This window comes from Pseudophryne corroboree, chromosome 2 (assembly GCF_028390025.1).
Source record: "Pseudophryne corroboree isolate aPseCor3 chromosome 2, aPseCor3.hap2, whole genome shotgun sequence".
Taxonomy (NCBI): domain Eukaryota; kingdom Metazoa; phylum Chordata; class Amphibia; order Anura; family Myobatrachidae; genus Pseudophryne; species Pseudophryne corroboree.
This window is the reverse complement of record NC_086445.1, coordinates 901,256,714-901,271,451: the sequence shown is the minus strand read 5'-3', so window position 1 is coordinate 901,271,451 and position 14,738 is coordinate 901,256,714. Positions and strand designations below refer to the sequence as shown.

The following is a 14,738-nucleotide window of genomic DNA, read 5'->3' as shown; positions in this document are numbered from 1 at the left end:
TTGATGAATGGGCCCCTTAGTTTATTAAAACGTTTAAGGTTATATGGGGACATCACCATGCTGGAATCCCAGTGTTTTAAAGTAGGTCTCAGGGGGAAAGATAAAGTTTGTTTGGATTGCTACACTGCCTACCATGATACTCTCCTTGAACTATAAATTGGCTGGGACCGTGGCCTAAACCAGTTTTCATAAGATTACAACTCTGATTATTGTGTTTTTTACAAGTAATTAAATACGTAGGAACACTAAACTTTGTGCAATATGTTTTTAAGAGGATATTCAATAGACATTTGAAAGATACTCTGCAATTTCCATCACAAAATGATATACCATTAGAATATTTATCTTAAATCAGTGAAACTGGCAGCTTAGCGTCCCATCCTAACCTGAATGTTCTTCAGGATTTACGGACTTTGATTTATTGGTATTTATTTTATTTTTTTATTTTGCTATGAATATATTATGTAATCCGAGGATGCTTATACCCCTTTCACAGAACTTTGCTGGGTCGCACCCAGGGTCTATACACGGGTCCTTCCTGGGTGCAACCGGGCAAGAGACCCCTTTCAGACAGTGGCTTGACCCGGCATATTGCCGGGTTGGTGACATCACCGCTGAAGTGTGTGGAGGCAGTGCTTGGAGAGGAGATGATCTCCAAACACCATCTCTTCCTATAGTATGAACAGGTGCCAGGTCAAAATGACACGGCTTTCACAGCAACGTAACCCGGGTTGAAGCAGTGATTAATCCTGGTCGCTACCCTAGTTGAAATTCCGGGTAACTCAATCCGGATTATTTCAAGTGGCCCCTTTCAGACTGCACAGGAACCCGGGTTGCTGCGCACTCACGTGCAATTACCAGGGTTATTACTGGTGGTCTGGAAGGGGTATAAAACTTGTGCCACTCAGGAGGCAGATAGCGGGAAAGATGTGCAACCACTTACAGCTAGAAGTTATTTGAATTTATATTTTACGAACATTGAGCCTGATACAGAGCTGGACGCAAAACCGATGCTTTTGCAAGTTGAATGATCGTTGTCAGACTGCGTATACATCTAAGTCACACCGCGCATGTGCTGCAATGGTCAGGCGATGGCCGTCGCGTGGATGATTTATTGACAAAGTGATTGACGGTAAGGGACCTTTTGGGAAAGGCAACAGGGAGTGGCGTCAAAAATGCAGGGGTGTCACGACGAGTTTTGGGGCCGTGTCTCAGCCTGTGTCGGCGATCCCATATGCAGTCACAGTTTCTCCGGCATCTCTGATCATGCAATGCAGCGCGATTACTCTGGAGCTCAATAATCGACTGATCATCGAGTGATGCTACATCTTTGTACATAGCTGCTGGGACTCACAAGCCGCTGGCGGGCATCTCAATACAAACCCAGGTGGTTGCAGCAGTTGCATATTGTCAAACAGTATCCGAGTACACATTGGTATTTGTGTCTGCGTTGGTGACCATCTCTGAATCAGGCTAGTTTTATGGCTTTAATAAATACATGTGATAATTTCCATATCATGATGTATAAATCTATACGGCCAATAAGTCAACTTGTCCTTTTGAATATATTTTCCTAAGAATAACATAACTTTTCAGATACACTAAAAGGTTCCCGAATGACAGCTCACAACGCATGTCTATGAAGCATACAAACAGAAGTATGCAATGATATTAACTGCACACAATAAACTACATGCATATGTAACAATGCAATCTTATGGAAAATAAAATACACGTATAAACATGAGTAAATAACTCCTGGAAGACACAGTGCAAAGTAGAAATATATTCTGCTTCTGGACTTTGGCTGTCTCCTAACTTCGCCATGAAGTCAGTCAGTCACTGTTAGGAGGAAGGCGTGCGTCTGCTTCTCTTCACTGTCAGCTTTGCTTCTTATACTACAAAAAGAGAATAAATAATAAAAGAAATAATGATGTGTCAGGTAGAATATACAGTGGGGGGGAAAAAGCAGTGCCTTAGCGGTATGCGGTTAAAATACCACCGGTCGGGATCCTGGCTGTCTCAATACCGCCGCCGGGATCCCGACAGGGGTCCTATACCACCACCGGAATAGTAGGTGATTCCCCCTCTGTGGGTGTCCATGACATCTACAGAGGGAAAACAGAACCTGTGGCAAGCAAAGCCCGCCACCGAGCCAGCAAGGGGCTTCGTTGCGCTCGCCCACCTGCCAGCATTCTGGTGCACGGGATGCAGATGTCGGTATACTGACATTTGGTATCCCGTGTGCTGCCATCCCAAACCGATCCCACCTAAACAATGGATTACCAGCAAAGAAAGAAAAAACCTCTTTCCAGCACAACTGCTACTATTGCAAATATGACTACAGAGAGGTATTCAATTAGCTGCGGTCATTTACCATAGCTAATTGATTCGCTGGGGGCTATTCAATTATCCCCGATACCCGGCACATATCGGCGATTAGTACCTGAAGCATAATCCCGATAAAAAGCCCTCAGAGCCGCTATAACATATTGGATAGGGAACTTATCCCAGATCCCATGTGTTATCACCCGAATAAAAACGGGACATTTTTCTCTTGAAAAAAAGAAAACAGGCTTTAATTGAATAGCTCAGTGGTTCCCAAACTGTGAGATTTGTTTTTAACAGATGTCTTTCATTAATCTACCATTCATACAGTATAACCCTTTCTTTTTCCTGTTCACGTTCAGTTCCCCTCCCTGCCTACCTCTGTAATATGCTGTCATTCTAAACTAGAAAACCACATTGGTTTATTGGAATGTTTTTATATGATTTTCACTCCACCAAACATTTGCACCTACACCCAGTTACAGCTGTCAATTATCTTCCCCATTACCTTCCCTGCATGTTCTCACTGGTTATATTTTCTTCAGACACACACAAATTAAACAATCTTAGGCCCGTGAACATTTCTTAAACAGCCACCCATTTAACCAGCACCAACATATTGTACAATGGTTCCACAGACGTCTTCACACATCCCTTGGTGCAGCTACTAATTGAGGGGGGGGGGGGGGGGGGGGATACATGCGACAACATGACAATAACAAAACTTCTTTCAGATTTACCATCATAGCTGGTGTCATGATCATAGACAAGGCCAACCAAACTTGGATGTCCGTGTTGTTTTTTTTATCCCATAAGTTACTTTGCTACTGTTACGTAGTCACAAAGATGCATAATGCAAGCTGTAGACCCCATAAGGGTATAGGCCAGGCCTAGTATAGGCGTTCCAGCTCTGTGGAAAGGGTGATCCTCCATTCATTGTACAAAACATTGGGGTCTTTGCAATGGGGACTGTAGACAGCTTGACCATGCCTATTCACTAAATGGTTAATTTACACCGCTGCATGCAGCTAATAACAGAACAGTTACAGATCTGAAAGGCGTATGGCCTTTAACTTCAAGCTAAAGATGCATTTTTCTTACACTTACTTTATTTATCACCCAATCAGCATCCTCTATGGCCCTCCTAATGATCTGCTGTATCCTCTCTGGATCATCCTCATCAGCGTGAACTCGAAAGCTCTGTTGGTTAAAACAATATAGAGCACTCTCCTTACATGCACTGTTGTTTTACAAAACCATTCAGTTTTATACAGCGGTGAATTTCCCATTAGGAACGTGAGGGATGTGCCTAGGGGTGACGCTTCTTAATGGGCAGCACTTGGGCTGATGTTTCATTCCGGTCAATCCGAAATTACCAGTTAATAAAACAATATATCCACTCTAATGTACTCTACACCATCTTCAGAGGAGTTTGAATGGCTAGGACATGGGCAGACTGCCCCGTAAGCTGTCTCAATTTAGTAAATATGTATACATAATTAAAAAATAAATGAAATGTCTTGTTTTATTATTAGGCTATATTATACTAAACTACCAATCGCCAAAATGACTGCTTATAATCAAACAATGAATATAATCAAATTGGATGGCAGGGGGAGCCTATTCTGTTGTGCTTAGGGGCACACTAACCACTAAATCAGCTCCTGGTTTATACACACTAAAAAATATCCACAAATGTGCCATCCAGGAACATCATCCTCCAGGCATCGGAATCTTGACGGCTTTGGATTTTATATAAGGATCTGGCGGTGACTCTGCGCCATTTCATTCTAGTCACGCTGCTGTGTGCTGCGCTGTACTCTGCTGTGTCCATCTACAAGTGGCTATGCTGTGTCTAATAAGTGGCTATGCTGTGTCTAATAAGTGGCTATGCTGTGTCTAATAAGTGGCTGTGCTGTGTCTAATAAGTGGCTGTGCTGTGTCTAATAAGTGGCTGTGCTGTGTCTAATAAGTGGCTGTGCTGTGTCTAATAAGTGGCTGTGCTGTGTCTAATAAGTGGCTGTGCTGTGTCTAATAAGTGGCTGTGCTGTGTCTAATAAGTGGCTATGCTGCGTGGCTATGCTGTGTCTAATAAGTGGCTATGCTGCGTGGCTATGCTGTGTCTAATAAGTGGCTATGCTGTGTCTAATAAGTGGCTATGCTGTGTCTAATAAGTGGCTATGCTGTGTCTAATAAGTGGCTATGCTGTGTCTAATAAGTGGCTATGCTGTGTCTAATAAGTGGCTGTGCTGTGTCTAATAAGTGGCTGTGCTGTGTCTACTAAGTGGCTATGCTGTGTCTAATAAGTGGCTATGCTGTGTGGCTATGCTGTGTCTAATAAGTGGCTATGCTGTGTCTAATAAGTGGCTATGCTGTGTCTAATAAGTGGCTGTGCTGTGTCTAATAAGTGGCTGTGCTGTGTCTAATAAGTGGCTGTGCTGTGTCTAATAAGTGGCTATGCTGTGTGGCTATGCTGTGTCTAATAAGTGGCTATGCTGTGTCTAATAAGTGGCTATGCTGTGTCTAATAAGTGGCTATGCTGTGTCTAATAAGTGGCTATGCTGTGTCTAATAAGTGGCTGTGCTGTGTCTAATAAGTGGCTATGCTGTGTCTAATAAGTGGCTATGCTGTGTCTAATAAGTGGCTGTGCTGTGTCTAATAAGTGGCTATGCTGTGTGGCTATGCTGTGTCTAATAAGTGGCTATGCTGTGTCTAATAAGTGGCTATGCTGTGTCTAATAAGTGGCTGTGCTGTGTCTAATAAGTGGCTGTGCTGTGTCTAGTAAGTGGCTGTGCTGTGTCTAGTAAGTGGCTGTGCTGTGTCTAGTAAGTGGCTGTGCTGTGTCTAGTAAGTGGCTGTGCTGTGTCTAGTAAGTGGCTGTGCTGTGTCTAATAAGTGGCTGTGCTGTGTCTAATAAGTGGCTGTGCTGTGTCTAATAAGTGGCTGTGCTGTGTCTAATAAGTGGCTGTGCTGTGTCTAATAAGTGGTTGTGCTGTGTCCATCCACAAGTGGTTGTGCTGTGTCCATCCACAAGTGGTTGTGCTGTGTCCATCCACAAGTGGTTGTGCTGTGTCCATCCACAAGCTCTGTCCAGTGTCCTTAGTCTAATTCTGTCACATAGAGGTACCGCACTAACTCTGCAGGCCATACCCCACCCACTGCATTCACATATAAGCACTGTGACTCCATATTGTCTGTTGCTAAGAAAGTTTACAAATTTTTTAAAACAATGTAAAAAAAAGTTTGTACAACCTGCGTGCACTGTAGCCCCATGCGCTTGTTCACATACATATAAAAGCAGTCTGACTCCATGCAGTGTGAGCCGAGTTGCCAGTTAAATAAAGAATTAAAAAAATGTTGAATCATTTGTTTGCACTTTTCTGTGTACTGTACACCAGTGTACTTTGTCCACTTCCCGTACATATAAAAGAGGTCTGACAATACACAGTGTGAGCTGAGCTGCAAGTTAAAAAATGGCTAACAATCAGTTTAGAGCAGATCAGGAGCAGCAACCCAATACTATAGCTGCAGCTGCTGCCACCAGTCTTAACGACACCAGTCCTTCAACGTCGACTATAGCCAATGCCCAAGGACATAGAGGGTTTAAGTTAGGGCATCTGAAATCAAACAACCAATATGTTACAGTGGTAAACAGAAAAACACCTCTATTAAAGGGAAAGTTTGGGGCATAAAAACATAATATTGTTAACATGCCATTCACCACACACAGTGGCAAGGAAAGGCTCAGGCCTTGCCCTTTATTTATGAGTGGTGGTTCTGCAACTTTCAGTGAGGCATCGTCTTCTGCCTCTCATGACGATACAAGACCTTTTCACTCTAGAAGAGGTGTAAAAAAAATAAAAACCACTACGGTAGTAGAACAAACTGTGTTCAAAACCGTCACACATCCTCACTGTCCTCATAGAGAAGTCTCTTTTGCCTCCTTCCAACATTTGTGCACAATCTGCACATGTGGGGAGCTGTACAAGAAAAGATGGTGATGAGGACATTATAGGAATTGAGGATGCTTGTGTGGAAGTGGAAAAGGATGATAGGGACATGTGTGTACTACTACTACTATCTGACACTAAGGATGTTGATGATGTTGTTTGTGTAAGTCAGCTACCAGTAGCTGCCATTCTTGCCCATGATAAAAAGAAAGTGATAGTAATGCTTGGGCATAAGCCTTAAAAAGCTACTCTTGGGTGTGGCATTATTTTTACCCAAATCCTGACAATGTTTGTGAAGGTATCTTCTCCATTTGTGAGGCCAAAGTTAGTAGAAGTAGAGAAGTTAGCCATCTAGGCACCTCCTCCATGTTACGTACTTTGTGGCGAGTTCATGAAATTTATTTTACAAAATTATAATTTGTTGTAATGAACACCCTCATCATCAACCTACTCATTAGTGATTGGAGGTAGTCCTTCCAAAAAATTGTTTTGTGGGGGCCCAAACAAACCAAGCATTTCAGCCACAAAAGTGTCAGTCCCTGTTGCTGAAGTGGTTGGATTGTTAAACTGTACATATCCTTTTTAATATCCAACATACGTGTGGGTGAGAGAGCCCAAGGACAATTCCATGTTGCACCACTTTCCTTTTCTGCCACTGCTGTGTGGCAATGTTTCATAGATGTGCTAAAAACTGTGTGTGTTTATGCCGCAGCTCTGTTGCTTAGTAACCAGCTAGCTCGCTGCACGCTTTGACCTCAACAGGATGAAAACAATATTGTGAGCTGTGAGGAGGTCAAAATCGTCTGAAAATAACTGAAAAGAATGCTATTGAGGTTAAAAAACTGTAGGAAAAAAGAAACATATTCTGTGATTTTTAGCACTTTTTTTTTCTTAAATCTAGATACAAAACGGAAACCAGTAAGGTGGTTTTGGCAAAACCAAATCCAAAACCAGGATGACAAATTAGAATCATAACCAAAATGAACAAAAATGGGCCGGCGCCCATCTCTATTATTAACAAACAATACCTACATGTGAAGGTAATCATTTGTATTGCTAGTAAAACAAATAATGATAACGCAAAACATACCTGTTGCACTGCGTGCTTATAATGCTGTTGAAGATTCTCATTTGGAAGCTGCTTGCAACAACGAAGAAGATAGCGATAAAGCTGTAAAGGTCTATGCACCAATTCTGCACCCGGCAAAGGTACCATTTTCTGTTACATTTAACCTTAGCAGACACAAAATATCATTTTACAATTGGATATTGGAAAATCTACATGTGAAATGTACATAATGATTCAAAAAGGTAAATAAGGCCGCATATTGCAGATCAGCGTGGATACAGCTCATGTGTAACCCTCATCTTTATAGTATTGCTTTATCCTAAGCCTTATGGGCAAAATGTAATAGCCCACTGCGGTCATTTTCCCAATGACTTTCCTTCTGCGCATGCACGAAACGCCAGGAAAATGGCTGCAGTGCCATTTTCCCATTGGTTTCTGCAGCGCTCCTGCTGCCGACGCAGGACACCGGAGGGTAAGCATGAAAAAATGGGTGTGTGCCTGTGTGGACCCCGGGGGCCTGTGTACACAGCACACGCTGCATCCATTATAGATACGCCAGTGTTTACGTCCTGGTTTTGCCTTGTAAATAATTGGCGCTTTACAAATATGGGCAGACTCGCAAGGGATGCGGTCAAGATCCCGCCGGACAGGATCCTAACGGTCGGAATACCGACACCGGGATCCCGACTGGCACAATTCCGACATATTCTCCCTCTGTGGGTGTCCACTACACCCATAGAGGGAGAATAAATTAGTGTGCCGAGCGTAGCGAGGCACCGTGCCCGCAGTGTGGCAAGCGCAGCAAGCCCGCAAGGGGCTGCATTGCGCTCGCCCCCGTCGGGATTGTGCCAGGCAGGATCCCGGTGTTGGTATTCCGACCGCCGGGATCCCGTACTGATCCCACTCACAGGAATTCCCGAACAACCTGCAGGCTATTACATTTTGTCCCATACTTTACTCTGCTGGGGACATATCCCAGGGAATCTGGAGACAGATTGGAGGTCTGACGACACACTGCGCCTGTTTCAGAGATGAGTGCTGTTGCACAGCAGCTGCGGCTCTGGAACTGCACATTCGCAATGCGGCATCTGTGGACACTAGTCTCTGCCTTTACAGCCTACTTTATTATCAGTTACCTGCCCAGACCGGCAGAATGGGGATTAATGCACTAGATCACTATTGCCCATCAATGGAGTATAAGAGCACTTGTTGGTATGAACCCTATAAATTACCGCAGCTCTTGAGCAGTATTTGCTACTATTCATAAATGGCAGCTATTAAAACGCCAGCTTCATGCTAGATCTATGACCGTATGTAATAACATATGCCATAATAATGCATATAAATATAACAATCTCAGATGCCCAGATGTCACTGAAGTCTAATATTAGTGGAACATAGGACAGCATAATTACCTTACAACAATAGGAAACAACTAGAGAGCACTGGAAATTCATAGCTGTGTCAGGAGAACCTGCATGTGCTGCTTGTTATGTAGTTGTAGACATTACCCTGCAGCAGCACGTGACGTGCTCATGTGACTACTAATAAGTTCCCAGCTCCGTGGTCAGTGGTCACGGTCACTGTGTCACTGGGAGCTCTCAGCTAGAGCGGCAGGCCGGCAGCTGCTCCAGAGCTGCCGAGCCCGGGTGTCTCTAATAAAGCTTTAGCTATACGGACCTTTGCTCGCAGTGTCAGGGTCACCGTTTCTGGAAGTGGTAGCAGGCCTAGGTGCGATCCCTCAGTGGCTGCATGTATTTCAGCTTCTGGCCGTGAACTAGACTCTGGCGCCACCTGGTGGCGGTTATTGCAGCTCCCAGAGTCATAGCTCTCTTCCACAGTACATCAGTGACAGCAGCTCACAACACAACTGGTATAAGGGGCAGTGCCAGATTAAGGTCCTCATGGGCCTGGAGCTGAAATTTATGAAGGACCTATTGTGTGCCTGCCGCTGCAACAGGTGTGACCAGCATGGTGGGAGTGTGACTACTGGTATGGGGGCGTGACCAGTGTGATTATATATATTTCTCTATCGTCCTAGTGGATGCTGGGGTTCCTGAAAGGACCATGGGGAATAGCGGCTCCGCAGGAGACAGGGCACAAAAAGTAAAGCTTTTTCCGATCAGGTGGTGTGCACTGGCTCCTCCCCCTATGACCCTCCTCCAGACTCCAGTTAGATTTTTGTGCCCGGCCGAGAAGGGTGCAATCTAGGTGGCTCTCCTAAAGAGCTGCTTAGAGAAAGTTTAGCTAGGTTTTTTATTTTACAGTGATTCCTGCTGGCAACAGGATCACTGCAGCGAGGGACTGAGGGGAGAAGGAGTCAACTCACCTGCGTGCAGGATGGATTGGTTTCTTGGCTACTGGACATCAAGCTCCAGAGGGACGATCACAGGTACAGCCTGGATGGTCACCGGAGCCACGCCGCCGGCCCCCTTGCAGATGCTGAAATCAGAAGAGGTCCAGAATCGGCGGCTGAAGACTCCTGCAGTCTTCTAAAGGTAGCGCACAGCACTGCAGCTGTGCGCCATTTTCCTCTCAGCACACTTCACACGGCAGTCACTGAGGGTGCAGGGCGCTGGGAGGGGGGCGCCCTGGGAGGCAAATGAGTACCTATAAAGGCTAAAAATACCTCACATATAGCCCTAGAGGCTATATGGAGATATTTAACCCCTGCCTAATTTTTCTAAATAGCGGGAGACGAGCCCGCCGGAAAAGGGGCGGGGCCTATCTCCTCAGCACACGGCGCCATTTCCTCTCACAGCTCCGCTGGTCAGGACGGCTCCCAAGTCTCTCCCCTGCACTGCACTACAGAAACAGGGTAAAACAGAGAGGGGGGGGCACATTTATGGCGATATTTTGATATAACAAAGCAGCTATAAGGGAGCACTTATTATAAGGCTATCCCTGATATATATATATAGCGCTTTTGGTGTGTGCTGGCAAACTCTCCCTCTGTCTCCCCAAAGGGCTAGTGGGTCCTGTCTTCGTTAGGAGCATTCCCTGTGTGTCTGCTGTGTGTCGGTACGTGTGTGTCGACATGTATGAGGACGATATTGGTGTGGAGGCGGAGCAATTGCCAAATATGAGGATGTCACCCCCTAGGGAGTCGACACCAGAATGGATGCCTTTATTTATGGAACTACGGGATAGTGTCAACACGCTAAAGCAGTCGTTTGACGACATGAGACGGCCGGACAATCAATTAGTGCCTGTCCAGGCGACTCAAACACCGTCAGGGGCTGTGAAACGCCCTTTGCCTCAGTCGGTCGACACAGACCCAGACACAGGCGATGACTCCAGTGGTGACGGTGACGAATCAACCGTATTTTCCAGTAGGGCCACACGTTATATGATTTTGGCAATGAAGGAGGCGTTACATTTAGCTGATACTACAGGTACCACTAAACAGGGTATTATGTGGGGTATGAAAAAACTACCTATAGTTTTTCCTGAATCAGAAGAACTAAATGACGTGTGTAATGAAGCGTGGGTTGCCCCTGATAAAAAGCTGATAATTTCAAAGAAATTATTGGCATTATACCCTTTCCCGCCAGAGGTTAGGGAGCGCTGGGAAACACCTCCTAGGGTGGACAAGGCGCTAACACGCTTATCTAAACAAGTGGCGTTACCCTCTCCTGAGACGGCCGCACTTAAAGATCCATCAGATAGGAGGATGGAAAATATCCAAAAAAGTATATACACACATGCAGGTGTTATACTACGACCAGCTGTAGCGACTGCCTGGATGGGCAGTGCGGGGGTAGTTTGGTCAGAATCCCTGATTGAAAATATTGATACCCTGGACAGGGACAATATTTTACTGTCGTTAGAACAAATAAAGGATGCATTTCTTTATATGCGTGATGCACAGAGGGATATATGCACACTGGCATCACGGGTAAGTGCTATGTCCATTTCGGCCAGAAGAGCTTTATGGACGCGACAGTGGACAGGCGATGCGGATTCAAAACGGCATATGGAAGTTTTGCCGTATAAAGGGGAGGAGTTATTTGGAGTCGGTCTATCAGATTTGGTGGCCACGGCTACAGCCGGGAAATCCACCTTTCTACCTCAAGTCACTCCCCAACAGAAAAAGGCACCGACTTTTCAACCGCAGCCCTTTCGTTCCTTTAAAAATAAGAGAGCAAAGGGCTATTCATATCTGCCACGAGGCAAAGGTCGAGGGAAGAGACAGCAACACGCAGCTCCTTCCCAGGATCAGAAGCCCTCCCCGGCTTCTACAAAAGCCTCAGCATGACGCTGGGGCTTCTCAAGCGGACTCGGGGACCGTGGGGGGTCGTCTCAAAAATTACAGCGCGCAGTGGGCTCACTCGCAAGTAGATCCCTGGATCCTGCAGATAATATCTCAGGGATACAGGTTGGAATTAGAGACAGATCCACCTCGCCGTTTCCTGAAGTCTGCTTTACCAACGTCCCCCTCCGAAAGGGAGACGGTGTTGGAAGCCATTCACAAGCTGTACTCTCAGCAGGTGATAGTCAAGGTACCTCTTCTGCAACAAGGGAAGGGGTATTATTCCACTCTTTTTGTGGTACCGAAGCCGGATGGCTCGGTAAGGCCTATTCTAAATCTGAAGTCCTTGAACCTGTACATAAAGAAGTTCAAGTTCAAAATGGAGTCACTCAGAGCAGTGATAGCGAACCTGGAAGAGGGGGACTTTATGGTATCCTTGGACATCAAGGATGCGTATCTCCACGTTCCAATTTACCCCTCACACCAGGGGTACCTCAGGTTCGTTGTACAAAACTGTCACTATCAGTTTCAGACGCTGCCGTTCGGATTGTCCACGGCACCTCGGATCTTTACAAAGGTAATGGCCGAGATGATGATTCTTCTTCGAAGAAAAGGCGTATTAATTATCCCATACTTGGACGATCTCCTAATAAGGGCGAGGTCCAGAGAACAGCTAGAGATGGGATTAGCACTGTCTCAGGAAGTGCTAAAACAGCACGGGTGGATTCTGAATATTCCAAAATCCCAGTTAATGCCGACAACTCGTCTGCTGTTCCTAGGGATGATTCTGGACACGGTTCAGAAAAAGGTTTTTCTCCCGGAGGAAAAAGCCAAGGAGTTATCCGAGCTTGTCAGGAACCTCCTAAAACCAGGAAAGGTGTCTGTACATCAATGCACAAGAGTCCTGGGAAAAATGGTGGCTTCTTACGAAGCAATTCCATTCGGCAGATTCCACGCAAGAATTTTCCAAAGGGATCTGTTGAACAAATGGTCAGGGTCGCATCTTCAGATGCACCTGCGGATAACCCTGTCTCCAAGGACAAGGGTGTCTCTTCTGTGGTGGTTGCAGAGTGCTCATCTATTGGAGGGCCGCAGATTCGGCATACAGGATTGGATCCTGGTGACCACGGACGCCAGCCTGAGAGGCTGGGGAGCAGTCACACAAGGAAGAAACTTCCAGGGAGTATGGACGAGCCTGGAAACGTCTCTTCACATAAACATTCTGGAACTAAGAGCAATATACAATGCTCTAAGCCAGGCAGAACCTCTGCTTCAGGGAAAACCGGTGTTGATCCAGTCGGACAACATCACGGCAGTCGCCCATGTGAACAGACAGGGCGGCACAAGAAGCAGGAGTGCAATGGCAGAAGCTGCAAGGATTCTTCGCTGGGCAGAGAATCATGTGATAGCACTGTCAGCAGTGTTCATCCCGGGAGTGGACAACTGGGAAGCAGACTTCCTCAGCAGACACGATCTTCACCCGGGAGAGTGGGGACTTCATCCAGAAGTCTTCCACATGCTGGTAACCCGTTGGGAAAGACCAATGGTGGACATGATGGCGTCTCGCCTCAACAAAAAACTGGACAGGTATTGCGCCAGGTCAAGAGATCCGCAGGCAATAGCTGTGGACGCGCTGGTAACGCCTTGGGTGTACCAGTCGGTGTATGTGTTTCCTCCTCTGCCTCTCATACCAAAAGTATTGAGAATTATACGGCAAAGAGGCGTAAGAACGATACTAGTGGTTCCGGATTGGCCAAGAAGGACTTGGTACCCGGAACTTCAAGAGATGATCACGGAAGATCCGTGGCCTCTACCTCTAAGGAGGGACTTGCTTCAGCAGGGTCCCTGTCTGTTTCAAGACTTACCGCGGCTGCGTTTGACGGCATGGCGGTTGAACGCCGGATCCTAAAGGAAAAAGGCATGCCGAAAGAAGTCATTCCTACTTTGATTAAAGCAAGGAAGGAAGTAACCGTGCAACATTATCACCGAATTTGGCGAAAATATGTTGCGTGGTGCGAAGATCGGAGTGCTCCGACGGAGGAATTTCAACTGGGTCGATTCCTACATTTCCTGCAATCAGGATTGTCAATGGGTCTCAAATTGGGATCTATTAAGGTTCAAATTTCGGCCCTGTCGATTTTCTTTCAAAAAGAATTGGCTTCAGTCCCTGAAGTCCAGACCTTTGTTAAGGGAGTGCTGCATATACAGCCTCCTGTGGTGCCTCCAGTGGCACCGTGGGATCTCAATGTGGTTTTGGATTTCCTCAAATCTCATTGGTTTGAACCACTAAAAAAGGTGGATTTGAAATATCTCACATGGAAAGTGACCATGCTTCTAGCCCTGGCTTCTGCCAGGAGAGTGTCAGAATTGGCAGCTTTATCTTACAATAGCCCATATCTGATTTTCCATTCGGACAGGGCAGAACTGCGGACTCGTCCGCATTTTCTCCCTAAGGTGGTGTCAGCATTTCATCTGAACCAGCCTATTGTAGTGCCTGCGGCTACAAGTGACTTGGAGGACTCCAAGTTACTGGACGTTGTCAGAGCATTAAAAATATATATTGCAAGGACAGCTGGAGTCAGAAAATCTGACTCGTTGTTTATATTGTATGCACCCAACAAGATGGGTGCTCCGGCGTCTAAGCAGACGATTGCTCGTTGGATCTGTAGCACAATCCAACTTGCACATTCTGTGGCAGGCCTGCCACAGCCTAAATCTGTAAAGGCCCACTCCACAAGGAAGGTGGGCTCATCTTGGGCGGCTGCCCGAGGGGTCTCGGCATTACAACTTTGCCGAGCAGCTACGTGGTCAGGGGAGAACACGTTTGTAAAATTTTACAAATTTGATACTCTGGCTAAGGAGGACCTGGAGTTCTCTCATTCGGTGCTGCAGAGTCATCCGCACTCTCCCGCCCGTTTGGGAGCTTTGGTATAATCCCCATGGTCCTTTCAGGAACCCCAGCATCCACTAGGACGATAGAGAAAATAAGATTTTACTTACCGATAAATCTATTTCTCGGAGTCCGTAGTGGATGCTGGGCGCCCATCCCAAGTGCGGATTATCTGCATAAATTGTACATAGTTATTGTTAACTAATTCGGGTTATTGTTGAAGGAAGCCATCTTTCAGAGGCTCCGCTG

At 46.0% G+C, this 14,738-nt stretch overlaps 1 protein-coding gene across 2 annotated transcripts; it reads right to left on the bottom strand.

The window, feature by feature from the left end:
- Positions 1-1,474: 1,474 nt before the first annotated feature.
- Positions 1,475-9,248, bottom strand: LYRM9 (LYR motif containing 9). 2 transcript variants are annotated; one of them, XM_063956047.1, is made up of 4 exons: positions 9,028-9,248; positions 7,369-7,511; positions 3,436-3,528; positions 1,475-1,898 (listed from the first exon to the last, which is right to left on the bottom strand). In XM_063956047.1, exons 2-4 carry the CDS (start codon positions 7,492-7,494, stop codon positions 1,881-1,883), a joined length of 237 nt encoding a protein of 78 aa, XP_063812117.1. In that variant the 5' UTR covers positions 7,495-7,511; positions 9,028-9,248; the 3' UTR covers positions 1,475-1,880. The 2 variants fall into 2 exon arrangements, with proteins under 2 accessions (XP_063812117.1, XP_063812118.1); XM_063956048.1 differs by lacking the exon at positions 9,028-9,248 and adding an exon at positions 8,763-8,981.
- Between the last annotated feature and the right edge of the window lie 5,490 nt (positions 9,249-14,738).